Source organism: Nerophis ophidion, linkage group LG07, assembly GCF_033978795.1.
Source record: "Nerophis ophidion isolate RoL-2023_Sa linkage group LG07, RoL_Noph_v1.0, whole genome shotgun sequence".
In the NCBI taxonomy this organism is placed as follows: Eukaryota; Metazoa; Chordata; class Actinopteri; order Syngnathiformes; family Syngnathidae; genus Nerophis; species Nerophis ophidion.
In genome coordinates, this window is record NC_084617.1 from 2,241,572 (window position 1) to 2,256,705 (window position 15,134).

The following is a 15,134-nucleotide window of genomic DNA, read 5'->3' on the forward strand; positions in this document are numbered from 1 at the left end:
AACATGGTGATGCCAGCAGTGCCGATTGCTAAAGACTGCAAGGGAAGTTCAGCTTCCCCCGAAATATCAATCAATCAATCAATCAATCAATCAATGTTTATTTATATAGCCCTAAATCACAAGTGCCTCAAAGGGCTGCACAAACCACGACATCCTCGGTAGGGGCAAGGAAAAACTCACCCCAGTGGGACGTCGACCATGATGACTATGAGAAACCTTGGAGAGGACCCCCCCCCCCAGGGTAGTTGTTCTCAAATGGGGGTACGCGTACCCCTGGGGGGACTTGAAGGTATGCCAAGGGGTACGTGAGATTTTTTTAAAATATTCTAAAAAATATCAACAATTCAAAAATCCTTGATAAACATTTTTATTGAAGAATACTTCAACAAAATATGAATGTTAGTTCATAAACTGAGAAAATAAATACAACAATGCAATATTCAGTGTTGACAGCTCGATTTTTTTGTGGACATGTTCCATAAATATTGATGTGAAAGATTTATTTTTTGTGGGGCGTCATAGCTCGGTTGGTAGAGTGGCCGTGCCAGCAACTTGAGGGTTGCAGGTTCGATTCCCGCTTGTGTCATCCTAGTTACTGCCGTTGTGTCCTTGGGCAAGACACTTTACCCACCTGCTCCCAGTGCCACCCACACTGCTTTAAATGTAACTTAGATATTGGGTGTCACTATGTAAAGCGCTTTGAGTCACTTGAGAAAAGCGCTATATAAATATAATTCAATCAATCAATCAAGAAATGTTTATAAGTAAGTTGATGAATCCAGATGGATCTCTATTACAATCCCCAAAGAGGACTCTTTAAGTTGATGATTACTTCTACGTGGAGAAATATTTATTTATGATTACTTGTTTATTTTTCAACAAGTTTTTAGTTATTTTTATGTTTTTTTTCCAAATAGTTAAAAAAAGACCACTACAAATGAGCAATATTTTGCACTGTTATACAATTTAATAAATTAAAAACTGATGACATAATGCTGTATTTTACTTCTTTATCTCTTTTTTTCAACCAAAAATGCTTTGCTCTGATTAGGGGGTACTTGAATAAAAAAAAAGTTCAAAGGGGGTACATCACTGAAAAAGGTTGAGAACCACTGCCCTAGAGGACTGAAAGCAATGGATGTCGAGCAGATCTAACATGATATTGTGAAAGTCCAATCCATAGTGGATCTAACGTAACCATGAGAATCAAGTCCAAAGTGGATCCAATTTAGTAGCGAGAGTCCCATCCCAAAAAAAGTTGTCAATTATGTTCTTTTGGGTTTGCATTTCATTGACTAAATGTGTTAGAATGCGTTTCACTTTTGTATAGAAGCTGCTTTGGCGACAGTTGGCGCAACTTTTTTTCATTGACGTGGTAGCGTCACAGTGCTGCAGCCAAACTACACAGACATTGGATCAATCCTCCACTTTGTCCCGCCCACGGACGGTGAGCCAATGAATAAGAGGGAACCAAAGGGGGATGCTAGGCTTCTGCATGATGATTGGATGACATGTTTGGGGTGAATCCCTTTTTGGCAAAATGAGTGAATCAGCAATCTTGAAATATAAAACACTGCCAAAGAATTTTTCAACTTTCCTTCTGTTTTTCCTGTTAATATGGAGATATTTATAAGATTTTAAGTGAAGAAATCTAGCATGTTTATATATTTTATCTGTTATTGGCAACTGTACTCATGTTTAAAGAGTAGCTGAAGTGACCGTGCAGGTAACACACACACGCACATATATGTATATATATGTGTGTGTATATATATATATATATATATATATATATATATATATATATATATATATATAAACACACACACACACACACACACACACATATATATATACATATATATATACACACATACACACACATATACAAATTATTTTTCGGACTATAAATTGAAGGTTTTTTTTAAAAGGAGCAACTTATGTGTGAAATTATTAACATATCACCGTAAAATATCAAATAATATTATTTATCTCATTTGCGGAAGAGACGCAGAAAATGTCAGCAATCGTCACACACACGTCAGCCAATAAGAATTCGGCGGGGGAGGGTCATGGCAGAAGTGCATTGTGGGTCATGGAATGCTAACTGTTATATGCTGTATGCTACTGCCGTACAGTTGTGATCACAATGATTCAACCCCCACTCAATTTTGGTGTTTTAGCAAGTTGGACATTTATTCCGTATTTTGTTTATAGTCATATCAAATAAAGATGCATTAAATAGACAAATGCAACTTGAATTACAACATTATATTTTGTAACATACCAAACAGTGTCATAATAATACTTGTTTATAACACAAGAAAGTAGGAAACAAAGTTGATCTGCTGTGATGGAGATGATTATTATGAGTTAAAGGAAGCGGCGCCACACTGTGGATTGAGAGACATCATTTGTTACTAGTCGCTTGCCAGCTAGAAAGATTTGCCGTTTGTGATCGCCATTGAAAGGCATTCATCGGCACCACCAAACCCCTCCTCCCGCTCCGTGCGTCGGTTGAGGTGGGCGGGGTTTGAGGGTGGCGGGGGTGTATGATGTAGCCCGGAAGCGTTAGAGATGCATGGGATTCTGGGTATTTGTTCTGTTGCGTTTATGGTGTGTTACAGTGCGAATGTTCTCCCGAAATGTGTTTGTCATTCTTGTTTGGTGTGGTTTCACAGCGTGGCGCATATTAGTAAGAGTGTTAAAGTTGTTTATATCACAACCCTCAGTGTAACCTGTATGGCTGTTGACCAAGTATGCCTTGCAGTCACTTATGTGTGAAAATAGCGTCCGCTCACTACTTTAGACTGGCCAGCACGCAGACAGCATGGTATGAAAGCGGGTGCGACGACATGTACCAGAGAATGTCAAAAGCCATTGCGGCACGCCCTCAATGTGGTTGTCCGGGTGAAAGTCGGAGACTATTTTCCCTGGGAGAGGAACTGAAATCCGTAAACCTCCCGGAAAAATCGGGGGGGTCGGCAAGTATGCAGCTGAGCCACGTCAGAGTGACCAAAGAGCCGCATGCGGGTTGCCGGCCCCTGTCCTAGATGATGTGAAAGGGTTGGTGTTGGAATTTTTGGAATCAGTTGAAGAATGTTGACATAGTTAGTTTATAAATAAATAAATGATACATGGGTTGTACTTGTATAGCGCTTTTCTACCTTCAAGGTACTCAAAGCGCTTTGACACTACTTCCACATTTACCCATTCACAAACACATTCACACACTGATGGAGGGAGCTGCCATGCAAGGCGCTAACCAGCACCCATCAGGAGCAAGGGTGAAGTGTCTTGCTCAGGACACAACGGACATGACGAGATTGGTACTGGTGGGGATTGAACCAGGGACCCTCGGGTTGCGCACGGCCACTTTTCCACTGCGCCACGCAGTTTAAATTGACAATTAGTATTTCGGAATTCCTGAAATTTTGGGAAAGGGGAATTTGTAGGACAAAAAATAAGAGCATTTATTCTTCCAACTAAGAAAATAGTTTTGAAGGTGGACTGCTCAAAAACGGTTGAAATATGTAGATTGGACAAACTTTCCAGAAAGAGGTAAAAATGGGGCTTTGGAAAACCGGGAATTGTTTGAAAATTGGCCCACAAACTTTCAATGGGCAAAATTGTACAAAAATACAGTAAAAAAAAAAAAGTTTATTGTTGTGATTGTAGTGATGTACTAGAATCTGACCTGGTCCTTCTCCGGGTAAACCCCGGCCCTGAGGAATGATGCCTTCCAGCTGTCCACATCATCTTGAGAGTCGCACGCCAGCTCTATCTGCCGTAGATCCTTGTACACGTTCCTGCACACGTGCATAAACACACAACAATGGCACACTTCTCCATAATAACGTTCCTGCACACGTGCATAAACACACAACAATGGCACACTTCTCCATAATAACGTTCCTGCACACGTGCATAAACACACAACAATGGCACACTTCTCCATAATAACGTTCCTGCACACGTGCATAAACACACAACAATGGCACACTTCTCCATAATAACGTTCCTGCACACGTGCATAAACACACAACAATGGCACACTTCTCCATTAGACCAAGAGTCAGAAGACAACTGACCTCTGCTCAGTGTTGAAGATTGCAAAGATGTGCTTTGTGGACATGAAACCTTTCTCCACATCTCTGATCTTCAGGTTATCCAGAGGCAGCATGTACTTCTTTTCTTTTTCCTGACAGGGAAAAAATGTTTCAAATTTGACACAAAGTATACATCGTCAAATAATGGTCACAGCTTGAAAATGACCTCAACAAATTGGATTCAGCAAGTATTTTGTAATCATATACTATTAAAACACTATTACTACCTTTTACATATACAGTGGAACCTCAATTTAAGAATCAATCAATCAAAGTTTACTTATATAGCCCTAAATCACGAGTGTCTCAAAGGGGTGCACGAACCATGACATCCACGGCTCAGATCCCACATCAGGGCAAGGAAAAAAATCAACCCAATGGGAAGACAATGACAAACCTTGGAGGGGACCGCAGATGTGGGGACACCCGCCCCCCCAGGGCGACCGGTGCAATGGACATCGAGTGGATCTAACATAATAGTGAGAGTCCAGTCCATAGTGGATCTAACATAATAGTGAGAGTCCAGTCCGTACTGGATCTAACATAATAGTGAGAGTCCAGTCCATAGTGGATCTAACATAATAGTGAGAGTCCAGTCCACAGTGGATCTAACATAATAGTGAGAGTCCAGTCCATAGTGGATCTAACATAATAGTGAGAGTCCAGTCCATAGTGGATCTAACATAATAGTGTGAGAGTCCAGTCCATAGTGGATCTAACATAAAAGTGTGAGAATCCAGTCCATAGTGGATCTAACATAATAGTGAGAGTCCAGTCCATAGTGGATCTAACATAATAGTGAGAGTCCAGTCCATAGTGGATCTAACATAATAGTGAGAGTCCAGTCCATAGTGGATCTAACATAATAGTGTGAGAGTCCAGTCCATAGTGGATCTAACATAATAGTGAGAGTCCAGTCCATAGTGGATCTAACATAATAGTGTGACAGTCCAGTCCATAGTGGATCTAACATAATAGTGAGAGTCCAGTCCATAGTGGATCTAACATAATAGTGTGAGAGTCAAGTCCATAGTGGATCTAACATAATAGTGTGAGAGTCCAGTCCATAGTGGATCTAACATAATAGTGAGAGTACAGTCCATAATGGATCTAACATAATAGTGTGAGAGTCAAGTCCATAGTGGATCTAACATAATAGTGTGAGAGTCCAGTCCATAGTGGATCTAACATAATAGTGTGGGAGTCCAGTCCATAGTGGATCTAACATAATAGTGAGAGTACAGTCCATAATGGATCTAACATAATAGTGTGAGAGTCCAGTCCATAGTGGATCTAACATAATAGTGTGAGAGTCCTGTCCATAGTGGATCTAACATAATAGTGAGAGTCCAGTCCATAGTGGATCTAACATAATAGTGTGAGAGTCCAGTCCATAGAGGATCTAACATAATAGTGAGAGTCCAGTCCATAGTGGATCTAACATAATAGTGTGAGAGTCCAGTCCATAGTGGATCTAACATAATAGTGTGAGAGTCCAGTCCATAGTGGATCTAACATAATAGTGTGAGAGTCCAGTCCATAGTGGATCTAACATAATAGTGAGAGTCCAGTCCATAGTGGATCTAACATAATAGTGAGAGTCCAGTCCATAGTGGATCTAACATAATAGTGAGAGTCCAGTCCATAGTGGATCTAACATAATAGTGAGAGTCCAGTCCATAGTGGATCTAACATAATAGTGAGAGTCCAGTCCATAGTGGATCTAACATAATAGTGAGAGTCCAGTCCATAGTGGATCCAACATAATGGTGAGAGTCCAGTCCATAGTGGATCTAACATAATAGTGTGAGAGTCCAGTCCATAGTGGATCTAACATAATAGTGAGAGTCCAGTCCATAGTGGATCTAACATAATAGTGAGAGTCCAGTCCATAGTGGATCTAACATAATAGTGAGAGTCCAGTCCATAGTGGATCTAACATAATAGTGAGAGTCCAGTCCATAGTGGATCTAACATAATAGTGTGAGAGTCCAGTCCATAGTGGATCTAACATAATAGTGAGAGTCCAGTCCATAGTGGATCTAACATAATAGTGTGACAGTCCAGTCCATAGTGGATCTAACATAATAGTGAGAGTCCAGTCCATAGTGGATCTAACATAATAGTGTGACAGTCCAGTCCATAGTGGATCTAACATAATAGTGAGAGTCCAGTCCATAGTGGATCTAACATAATAGTGAGAGTCCAGTCCATAGTGGATCTAACATAATAGTGAGAGTCCAGTCCATAGTGGATCTAACATAACAGTGAGAGTCCAGTCCATAGTGGATCTAACATAATAGTGAGAGTCCAGTCCATAGTGGATCTAACATAATGGTGAGAGTCCAGTCCATAGTGGATCTAACATAATAGTGAGAGTCCAGTCCATAGTGGATCTAACATAATAGTGAGAGTCCAGTCCATAGTGGATCTAACATAATAGTGAGAGTCCAGTCCATAGTGGATCTAACAAAATATTGTGAGTCCAGTCCATAGTGGATCTAACATAATAGTGAGAGTCCAGTCCATAGTGGATCTAACATAATAGTGTGAGAGTCCAGTCCATAGTGGATCTAACATAATAGTGAGAGTCCAGTCCATAGTGGATCTAACATAATAGTGTGACAGTCCAGTCCATAGTGGATCTAACATAATAGTGAGAGTCCAATCCATAGTGGATCTAACATAATAGTGTGAGAGTCAAGTCCATAGTGGATCTAACATAATAGTGTGAGAGTCCAGTCCATACTGGATCTAACATAATAGTGTGAGAGTCCAGTCCATAGTGGATCTAACATAATAGTGAGAGTACAGTCCATAATGGATCTAACATAATAGTGTGAGAGTCCAGTCCATAGTGGATCTAACATAATAGTGAGAGTCCAGTCCATAGTGGATCTAACATAATAGTGTGAGAGTCCAGTCCATAGTGGATCTAACATAATAGTGAGAGTCCAGTCCATAGTGGATCTAACATCAGAGTGTGAGAGTCCAGTCCATAGTGGATCTAACATAATAGTGAGAGTCCAGTCCATAGTGGATCTAACATAATAGTGAGAGTCCAGTCCATAGTGGATCTAACAGAAGAGTGTGAGAGTCCAGTCCATAGTGGATCTAAAATAATAGTGAGAGTCCAGTCCATAGTGGATCTAACATAATAGTGAGAGTCCAGTCCATAGTGGATCTAACATAACAGTGAGAGTCCAGTCCATAGTGGATCTAACATAAGAGTGTGAGAGTCCAGTCCATAGTGGATCCAACATAATAGTGAGAGTCCAGTCCATAGTGGATCTAACATAAGAGTGTGAGAGTCCAGTCCATAGTGGATCTAAAATAATAGTGAGAGTCCAGTCCATAGTGGATCTAACATAATAATGTGAGAGTCCAGTCCATAGTGGATCTAACATAATAGTGAGAGTCCAGTCCATAGTGGATCTAACATAATAGTGAGAGTCCAGTCCATAGTGGATCTAACATAATAGTGAGAGTCCAGTCCATAGTTGATCTAACATAATAGTGTGAAAATCCAGTCCATATTGGATCTAACATAATAGTGTGAGAGTCCAGTCCATAGTGGATCTAACATAATAGCGAGAGTCCAGTCCATAGTGGATCTAACATAACAGTGTGAGAGTCCAGTCCATAGTGGATCTAACATAATAGTGAGAGAGTCCAGTCCATAGTGGATCTAACATAAGAGTGTGAGAGTCCAGTCCATAGTGGATCTAACATAATAGTGTGAGAGTCCAGTCCACAGTGGATCTAAAATAATAGTGAGAGTCCAGTCCATAGTGGATCTAACATAATAATGTGAGAGTCCAGTCCATAGTGGATCTAACATAATAGTGAGAGTCCAGTCCATAGTTGATCTAACATAATAGTGTGAGAGTCCAGTCCATAGTGGATCTAACATAATAGTGTGAGAGTCCAGTCCATAGTGGATCTAACATAATAGTGAGAGTCCAGTCCATAGTGGATCTAACATAATAGTGTGAGAGTCCAGTCCATAGTGGATCTAACATAATAGTGTGAGAGTCCAGTCCATAGTGGATCTAACATAATAGTGTGAGAGTCCAGTCCATAGTGGATCTAACATAATAGTGTGAGAGTCCAGTCCATAGTGGATCTAACATAATAGTGTGAGATGTTTTGATTTACAACCCACAGACTGCATAAAAATATGCTTTGGTGTACGAGCCTTGTGTCAATGTACCAGAACACGTTTCTTCCACCGATCGTGTGCCTCACAGCACAACCATCTTGTGCCCGGCAGCATATCCAATGAGGGCAGTCTAATAGATCTCCGGTGCTGCTGTTTTTAGCTACAATGGTTGACATTTTTACAACATTTTTGTTTGGTTTTGCTGGCTCAAAAAAAAAAGTCCAAAGAGAGTAATGGACACGCGACATGTGGTTTGAAACCTTCAGGAAGTATCCACAGCGTTGTTGACAGTTCTGCATGCCCTCTCTTCTACTGAAGACGTGCAAACTGACAATTCCACAAAGTCCTGCTGGACCAGTGCTTGTGCAGATGGACAGAGTCCTCTATCCCACGTGTGTGTGTGTCAACATCTTGGAAAGTCAGAAATAAAAAAATCTACTCAGCAACACAATTTTATAGCTGCTCGAGGACTTAGGGGACTGACTAAAACAAATGCAATTGATGCGTTTCGGTGTCCTTTTGTATTCTTTTAATGTTTTTTTTTTTATTCACATAGAGTATAAATTATTAAAATATTCCTTACATGGAAAAACAATTCTAAGGATGCATTTTTTTGAGTCTTGATGTGCAGCCTCTCGCCAAAGAGTGCACCTTAAGCGGTAAATTAAAAGTGGTTTCAATGGAGGTGCAATGCAGGACTGCATCTAAAATGCCCATAAAAAGTAGTACATGTCTGCTGCATGTTTGATAACATAAATGTGCAGTAAATGAGTGTCACCTTGGTGATGCACCATAAAGTACATGCAAAATCATTTAAATGAGGCGGTCTGCACCACCTCACGATTGCACACGCAGTGTTGGTAAACTGCAAGAAACACACCCATTGATTGTACATGCGATTCCATAGATTGCACGTGCTGTTTATTGTCTGGTATTTGGATCTAAGTAAATCAGGCCTAAGTCTGTAAATGGATTTCCTACTGTATTACTGTTTATTTCCCGGGATAACGTTAGGAAACAAATATTATTTATATGGGTAAATCCTTTACTTTACCCTGGTGACTATATGGCAGGGGTCGGCAACCCGCGGCTCTTTGATCGCTCTGAGGTGGCTCAGCCGCATACTTGCCGACCCCCCCGATTTTTCCAGAAGGTTTTCGTATTTCCGTGCCTCTGCCAGGGAAAACATTCTACGATTTTGCATGGGATTCTGGGTATTTGTTCTGTTTTGTTTATTTATCAAATTTTTATTTATTTATTTATTTCGGCAATCTTCAGATAAAACAAAAACAAAAAAAGAAAAAAAACAACACTCATTTGAGCAATGATTGAGCCGAAAGTGTGTAGGTTGAAGCAACGCTTATACAAACCTACTCCATCACAACAAGAACAAGGTTCAAAATATATAAAATCTAAAACATGCTTCACTTATATTACTTTTTTTTTTAAACAATATATAAGCAACATATATGTAGCACACGTCTCATATACAAAGTTTAACATTTAAATCAAACATATACATTTGTACACTTATATGTGTATATATATATATAAATAAATATACACAATTTATTTAAATTCCATATAAAGTGGTAATATATACATTTTAATATAACCTATATGTATAATTATGAAATCATAAATTGTATTTATATACATATTATATATTATTGTCTTTCTAAAACAATGTTTGCACTTCTTTCTTATATTTACTAATGATAAATGATTTTTATACTGGTTTATGTTGGTGCTGTGTTTTATTTCATCCTTTAAACAGTTCCATATTTTAACCCCTGCTATTGTTATACTCATTCGTTTCTGCGTTGTTCTACAATATTGAACCTTAAAAAGTAGTTCTCTTAATTTATAATTCCCTTCTCTCTGTAAAAATATTCTCTGTAACCCTGTTTATGTTGTGTTATGGTGCTGATGTTCTCCCGAAATGTGTTTCTCAATCTTATTTGGTGTGGGTTCACAGTGTGGCGCATATTAGTAACAGTGTTAAAGTTGTTTATATCACAACCCTCAGTGTAACATGTATGGCTGTTGAACAAGTATGCCTTGCAGTCACTTCCAGTTGAGTACAGAAATCCCATTCAAAACTGGACTGGGCTAGCAAGCCGTTAGTTCAGGTTGTAGAGGGCACTAAAGACAGAGTCATCATAAAATGCCCTTGTTATTGTTGGTTGGGTGAAAATCCGCAGATATTTGAGAGAATATTTGCTCTCTAATTCGGAAGTCTCCTGGAAAAAATGCGTTGGCAAGTGTGCTGCTGTCAAGCGTCACTCATATAAAACTCGTGGGCCGCACTAACATTTGATTTTCATATTAAGGTGTGACCCCTGCTTTGTACATAACACAAAGCAGAAAAAAAACTCTGTCTACAGTATCATTTCATATTAAATTTCAAAATTGTTTTGTGGCTCCCATTGTTTTCTTTATGTTGTGAAACGGGTCAAAATGGCTATTTGAGTAGTAAATGTTGCCGACCCCCGCTCTATGGGGAAAAGCAGTCCGTGATATTATGCAGTATTTCTTCTTTGACCGTGAGATTGATGCAAAAACCAGGCATGATCAGTGAGGGTTGGGGGCAGGGAAGAAAGAGAAAAGCATGAAGGAGTTGGGGCTGGTCGGGGGGTTGATGGGGGTGCCAGCTTTCACTGGTGAGAAGAGACATCTGGAAGCATTTAAGTCTGCAGAGCTCCACCGTTACATCACTCAACTCCGCACACATGAAGACTTAAGCGACATACATGCAACATACATGAGTCCACACCTTAACATGACCATGTTGCGTGATGTCGGAGTGCAAGCAAACATTTTGGTCCAACAGTCCAAACATAAAGGGGCAAGCGCGCACACGCACACACAAATACAAACTATCCCCTCCCCATCGGCCCCCCTAACCCAGTCCGATTTCCTGCAAATTCCAAAGTCGGATTCCGGCTGGAAGACTTCAGCCCGCCTGCCACGTCAGTTTGCCTTCCACCGTCCTCCCGCTCACGTCGGCATTCTCCCGCCTCTTTTTTTTTTTTTTTTTAACTTTTTGGGCCGAACGTGGCCATCGAGAAAGTGCAACGTGTTCAGTTAGCGTTTGGGACGAATGGACCACGGCTGCAGCTTGAAGGCATCTTTTCGCTTCATTGAAGACTTGATGGGACCGAGGCCTCAGGAGGACAAGGAGTGGTGTGTAGCACATTTACATTCTTTTATGCGTCATTCATTTAACTAATTAGCACATTGCAAAAGTTTTGACTCATATTGCATTTCTTTAAAGTTTCTCAAAAATCTTTGTGTGAATTAGTGCATGTATGCTGAGTTCTGCATGTGCCTTTTTGGCCCCAAGTGTTGTCCTAAAGGTAATGTTTAATCCCTGTGTACTCTGTTCCAAGTAACGAAGGCGGCCACAGTGACCTCAGGGTCCTTCCTCCCGTCGAAGGCCTCGTCACCCCCCCGCCTGCCCAGTGTTCAGACTACCTGTTCATCCGGCTAAAGCTGAACAGTAGTCTGCACATTGGTTAGGCTGGGCTGGGACACACACACGCGCACACATCTTACCTCCTCGTCTTTGTACCAGGACAAGGCCTCTGCTGTAAGGATGAACCAGTACTCCTTGGAGCCCCCCTTCATGATGCTGATGTTGATCGTTAGCCAGCCTTTCCTGATCACCTGATCAGGGGAATAGGTAAAAAGAAGATTGTCAGGGTGGAAGAAAACGGCTTTGTAACGTGAGGAGCCTGACTGCATGATTGGTCCTAAGATGTGAATGACACTAATAAAAGCTTACCGACTTACCTGCTCGCTCACTTCTGTTTTATATCCTACATCAAACACCTCATCTTCACATTTGTGTTATGACAAAGAGGCGGAGAACGGAGTGGCCAAAAGACACATGTGCATGCATGATGACAGTCATGGAGAGAATGTGTGTACACAGATTAGTCTTCTTTCATTCCTCATGTGATCAAAAAGAGCAGTAGCAATTTTAGTACATTAGTGTCGCCGTTGGAACTAGATGCTGAGCTCGTGGGTTTAATATCTGAAAATCAGCAATATGAAATAGTTCATTTTGTTCACTATCGGATAAAGAGGGAGATAAGATCAGACTTATTTAAACAACTAATCTTCTCTTGCTTTCTCCCTCTTCATCCGGCAGCACACCTTATGAGAAAAAGAAGCTCATACAGTTCGGAGGCACCAACATAAACATGGAATGGAAAGCGGGCAACATTAAAAGCTCAGCCTTGGCGGCCAAATAACTTTTTTCCAGAAAGATTTCTCTGCGGGAGCCCAGGAAAAAGATGGCGTGACACGGATGAGAAGTGTGTGTGCCATTTGACAATAAGGGATTGCAAGATATAGAATCAAGCTGGTAAAAATAAATAACCTCATTTATAAACATCCCGCAAAAATGCAGCATCAGAGCCGTAACAGAAGGTCATCTATTTGCCTGTGCTTTTTTACACAGGACCTTGCAAATGTCTTTGGTTTCTACTGTGTGCGACCTGATCAGTGGTCATGCAGAGGTTCTCCAATGGGGGCAGGCGTACCCCTGGGGGTACTTGAAGGTATGCCAAGGGGTACGTGAGATATTCTAAAAATAGAAATGTTTAGAAGTAAGTTGATGAATCCAGATGGATCTCTATTACAATCCCCAAAGAGGACACTTTAAGTTGATGATTACTTCTATGTGTAGAAATAATTTTTTTTTTTGTAATTGAATCACTTGTTTATTTTTCAACAAGTTTTTAGTTCTTTTTATCTTTTTTTCCAAATAGTTCAAGAACTGAGCAATACAATTTAATAAATCAGAAACTGATGACATAGTGCTGTATTCTACTTCTTTATCTCTTTTTTTCAACCAAAAATGTTTTGCTCTGATTAGGGGGTACTTGAATTAAAAAAATGTTTACTTGGGGTACATCACTGAAGAAGGGTTGAGAACCACTGGCCTAGTGGTTAGAGTGTCCGCCCTGAGAACGGTAGGTTGTGAGTTCAAACCCCGGCCGAGTCATACCAAAGACTATAAAAATGTGAGCCACTACCTCCTTTCTTGGCACTCAGCATCAAGGGTTGGAATTGTGGGTTAAATCACCAAAAATGATTTCCGGGCACGGCTACTGCTGCTTTCCTCACCTCCCAGGTTGGTGAACAAGGGGATGGGTCAAATGCAGAGGAAAAATTTCCCCACACCTAGTGTGTGTGTGTGTGACAATCATTGCTACTTTAACTTGACTTTTCTCACAGCAGCATGAAATGATCTGATTGTTGGACACCTAACGGCACTGACACACCTCTGTTACAGCTCTGACATACCCCCAATGGTGGAAAACTGTTCTCCCATTCCACGCCGTGCTGATTACACAGAACAGCGACACAGGGGGAAGGATAGAACGTAATTGCATAACGAGGGCCCAATCAGCTTTGTGTTATATGGTTAAAAGTAAAAGAAATGTTTTGAGTTAACTGCAAAGTGAACTTGAAGGTGGTTAATTGACTGTTTCAGTTAGGTTGGCATGCACGGTTGATGACAGGATGAATCTTTATTGTTGATTGAATCACCACTGACTCATCATAAGGCTTTGAGTTAGGACGGCGCACCAGGCAGCAGCAGAGGCGAGAGCCTAAGGAACAATGAGAACTGATGCCGTCCACGGTCGACGGGGGAACAACAATACAATGGAAGCTTGGTGTCTCATAATTATAGACAATTAATGTCTTGTTAGAAAAATTAAAAAGCGAGGGCTCACGCAGTTCCAAATTAGTGGCAACTGCATGGCATTGTGTTCAAGCCCGAGACTCTACCTGCTCTTCGTGGACCTCTCCAAGCACACCCAGCTGCAGAGGGGTACAACTGAGTATGGTGTCTCATCACATGGTAGTTTGTCTCCCACACTAACTGCTTCAGCTCCGCTGCTTAGCCTTACCTCTGCTGCCTTGCCCTGGTAAGGTGTGTCTTATAACAGTAGGTACTTACCAGAATCTCACCCTGCAGTAATAAGGGAAGGGGCGGGGAAGGGGTTAAAGCAAAAGGGGGAGGAGGCAGTATATAAACAGCCGGAAGAAATGAGGAAGCAGCCAGATGTGGAGAAGGAGGAGTGCAGAGGAAGTGGGGAAAGGGTGGAAGGATAGGAGAGGGAAAGACGGGGAGAGACAGAGCAAGAGAGTTACATGCAATTAGAATTACTTCAAGTATACCACAATTTGGTTAGGTCATATTCTTTGGCGCAGGTTCATGCACGCTCTCAATTTCAACACAGCAAATGCCGGCTCGTTATTGTGAGTTCGGGTAACGGGAGCAAATAAGAATTAAAAAAAAAAGATTTTAAATGCTGTAGAAGAACATGCCTGAGTCACATGCAAACGTAGTTGCAAGTTGAAAAAGGGTGAGGGCTGCAGCCAAGCAGGGAGGAAGGGCTCTCTATGTTGACTAAAACAGCAGCTCTTCCCTCTACTGGCCAAGCTTTAACACACACAATGTCTACACAAACATATTGTTGGATCTTATTAGCAGACACAAAGGTCTCGGCTTAAAGCCGCGCTAGTTGGGGCAAATGATTTGAACTGGTAATGGGAGGCGTCCGTCAAGGGAGGTGACATGTGACATTAGTGGTAAAGCTGGTAAAAAAAAAATCATACCTGGTTGGGCATGGCCCGCTTCTTGTTGGCCACTGTGCTCCTCTGCTGTGCACTGCCATCACACCAAGATGGAGAGAGAAGACAATAAGTGGTGGCAGGAAAACAAAGATGTGAAATGTACACTTTACTTTAAAAAGTCATCAAACTGTCTCAGTCTCACACACACCTACACACACCCCTATGTTGTTTGGTCAGCCCACCTGTTGTTGCCGTACCCTGCGGGG

At 41.1% G+C, this 15,134-nt stretch overlaps 1 protein-coding gene and 1 long non-coding RNA gene across 6 annotated transcripts in view; one reads left to right on the forward strand and one right to left on the reverse strand.

The window, feature by feature from the left end:
* The window catches only part of dnm2a (dynamin 2a), a 54,021-nt gene that overhangs the window by 4,231 nt on the left and 34,656 nt on the right, over window positions 1–15,134 (reverse strand). For 2 of the 5 annotated variants that reach the window (XM_061905183.1, XM_061905181.1), the window contains exons 13-17: window positions 14,911–14,962; window positions 14,249–14,260; window positions 11,830–11,940; window positions 4,092–4,201; window positions 3,698–3,809 (exon numbers count right to left, since the gene is read on the reverse strand). In XM_061905183.1, coding sequence (XP_061761167.1) covers window positions 3,698–3,809; window positions 4,092–4,201; window positions 11,830–11,940; window positions 14,249–14,260; window positions 14,911–14,962 — 397 coding nt within the window. Of the gene's footprint in view, window positions 1–3,697; window positions 3,810–4,091; window positions 4,202–11,829; window positions 11,941–14,076; window positions 14,110–14,248; window positions 14,261–14,910; window positions 14,963–15,134 lie in introns of all 5 variants that reach the window. The other 3 variants (XM_061905184.1, XM_061905182.1, XM_061905180.1) reach the window with 2 other exon arrangements.
* On the forward strand, window positions 11,281–12,065 carry LOC133555799 (uncharacterized). Its single transcript, XR_009807405.1, has 2 exons — window positions 11,281–11,457; window positions 11,664–12,065. It is a non-coding gene; the product is annotated as an uncharacterized LOC133555799 (long non-coding RNA).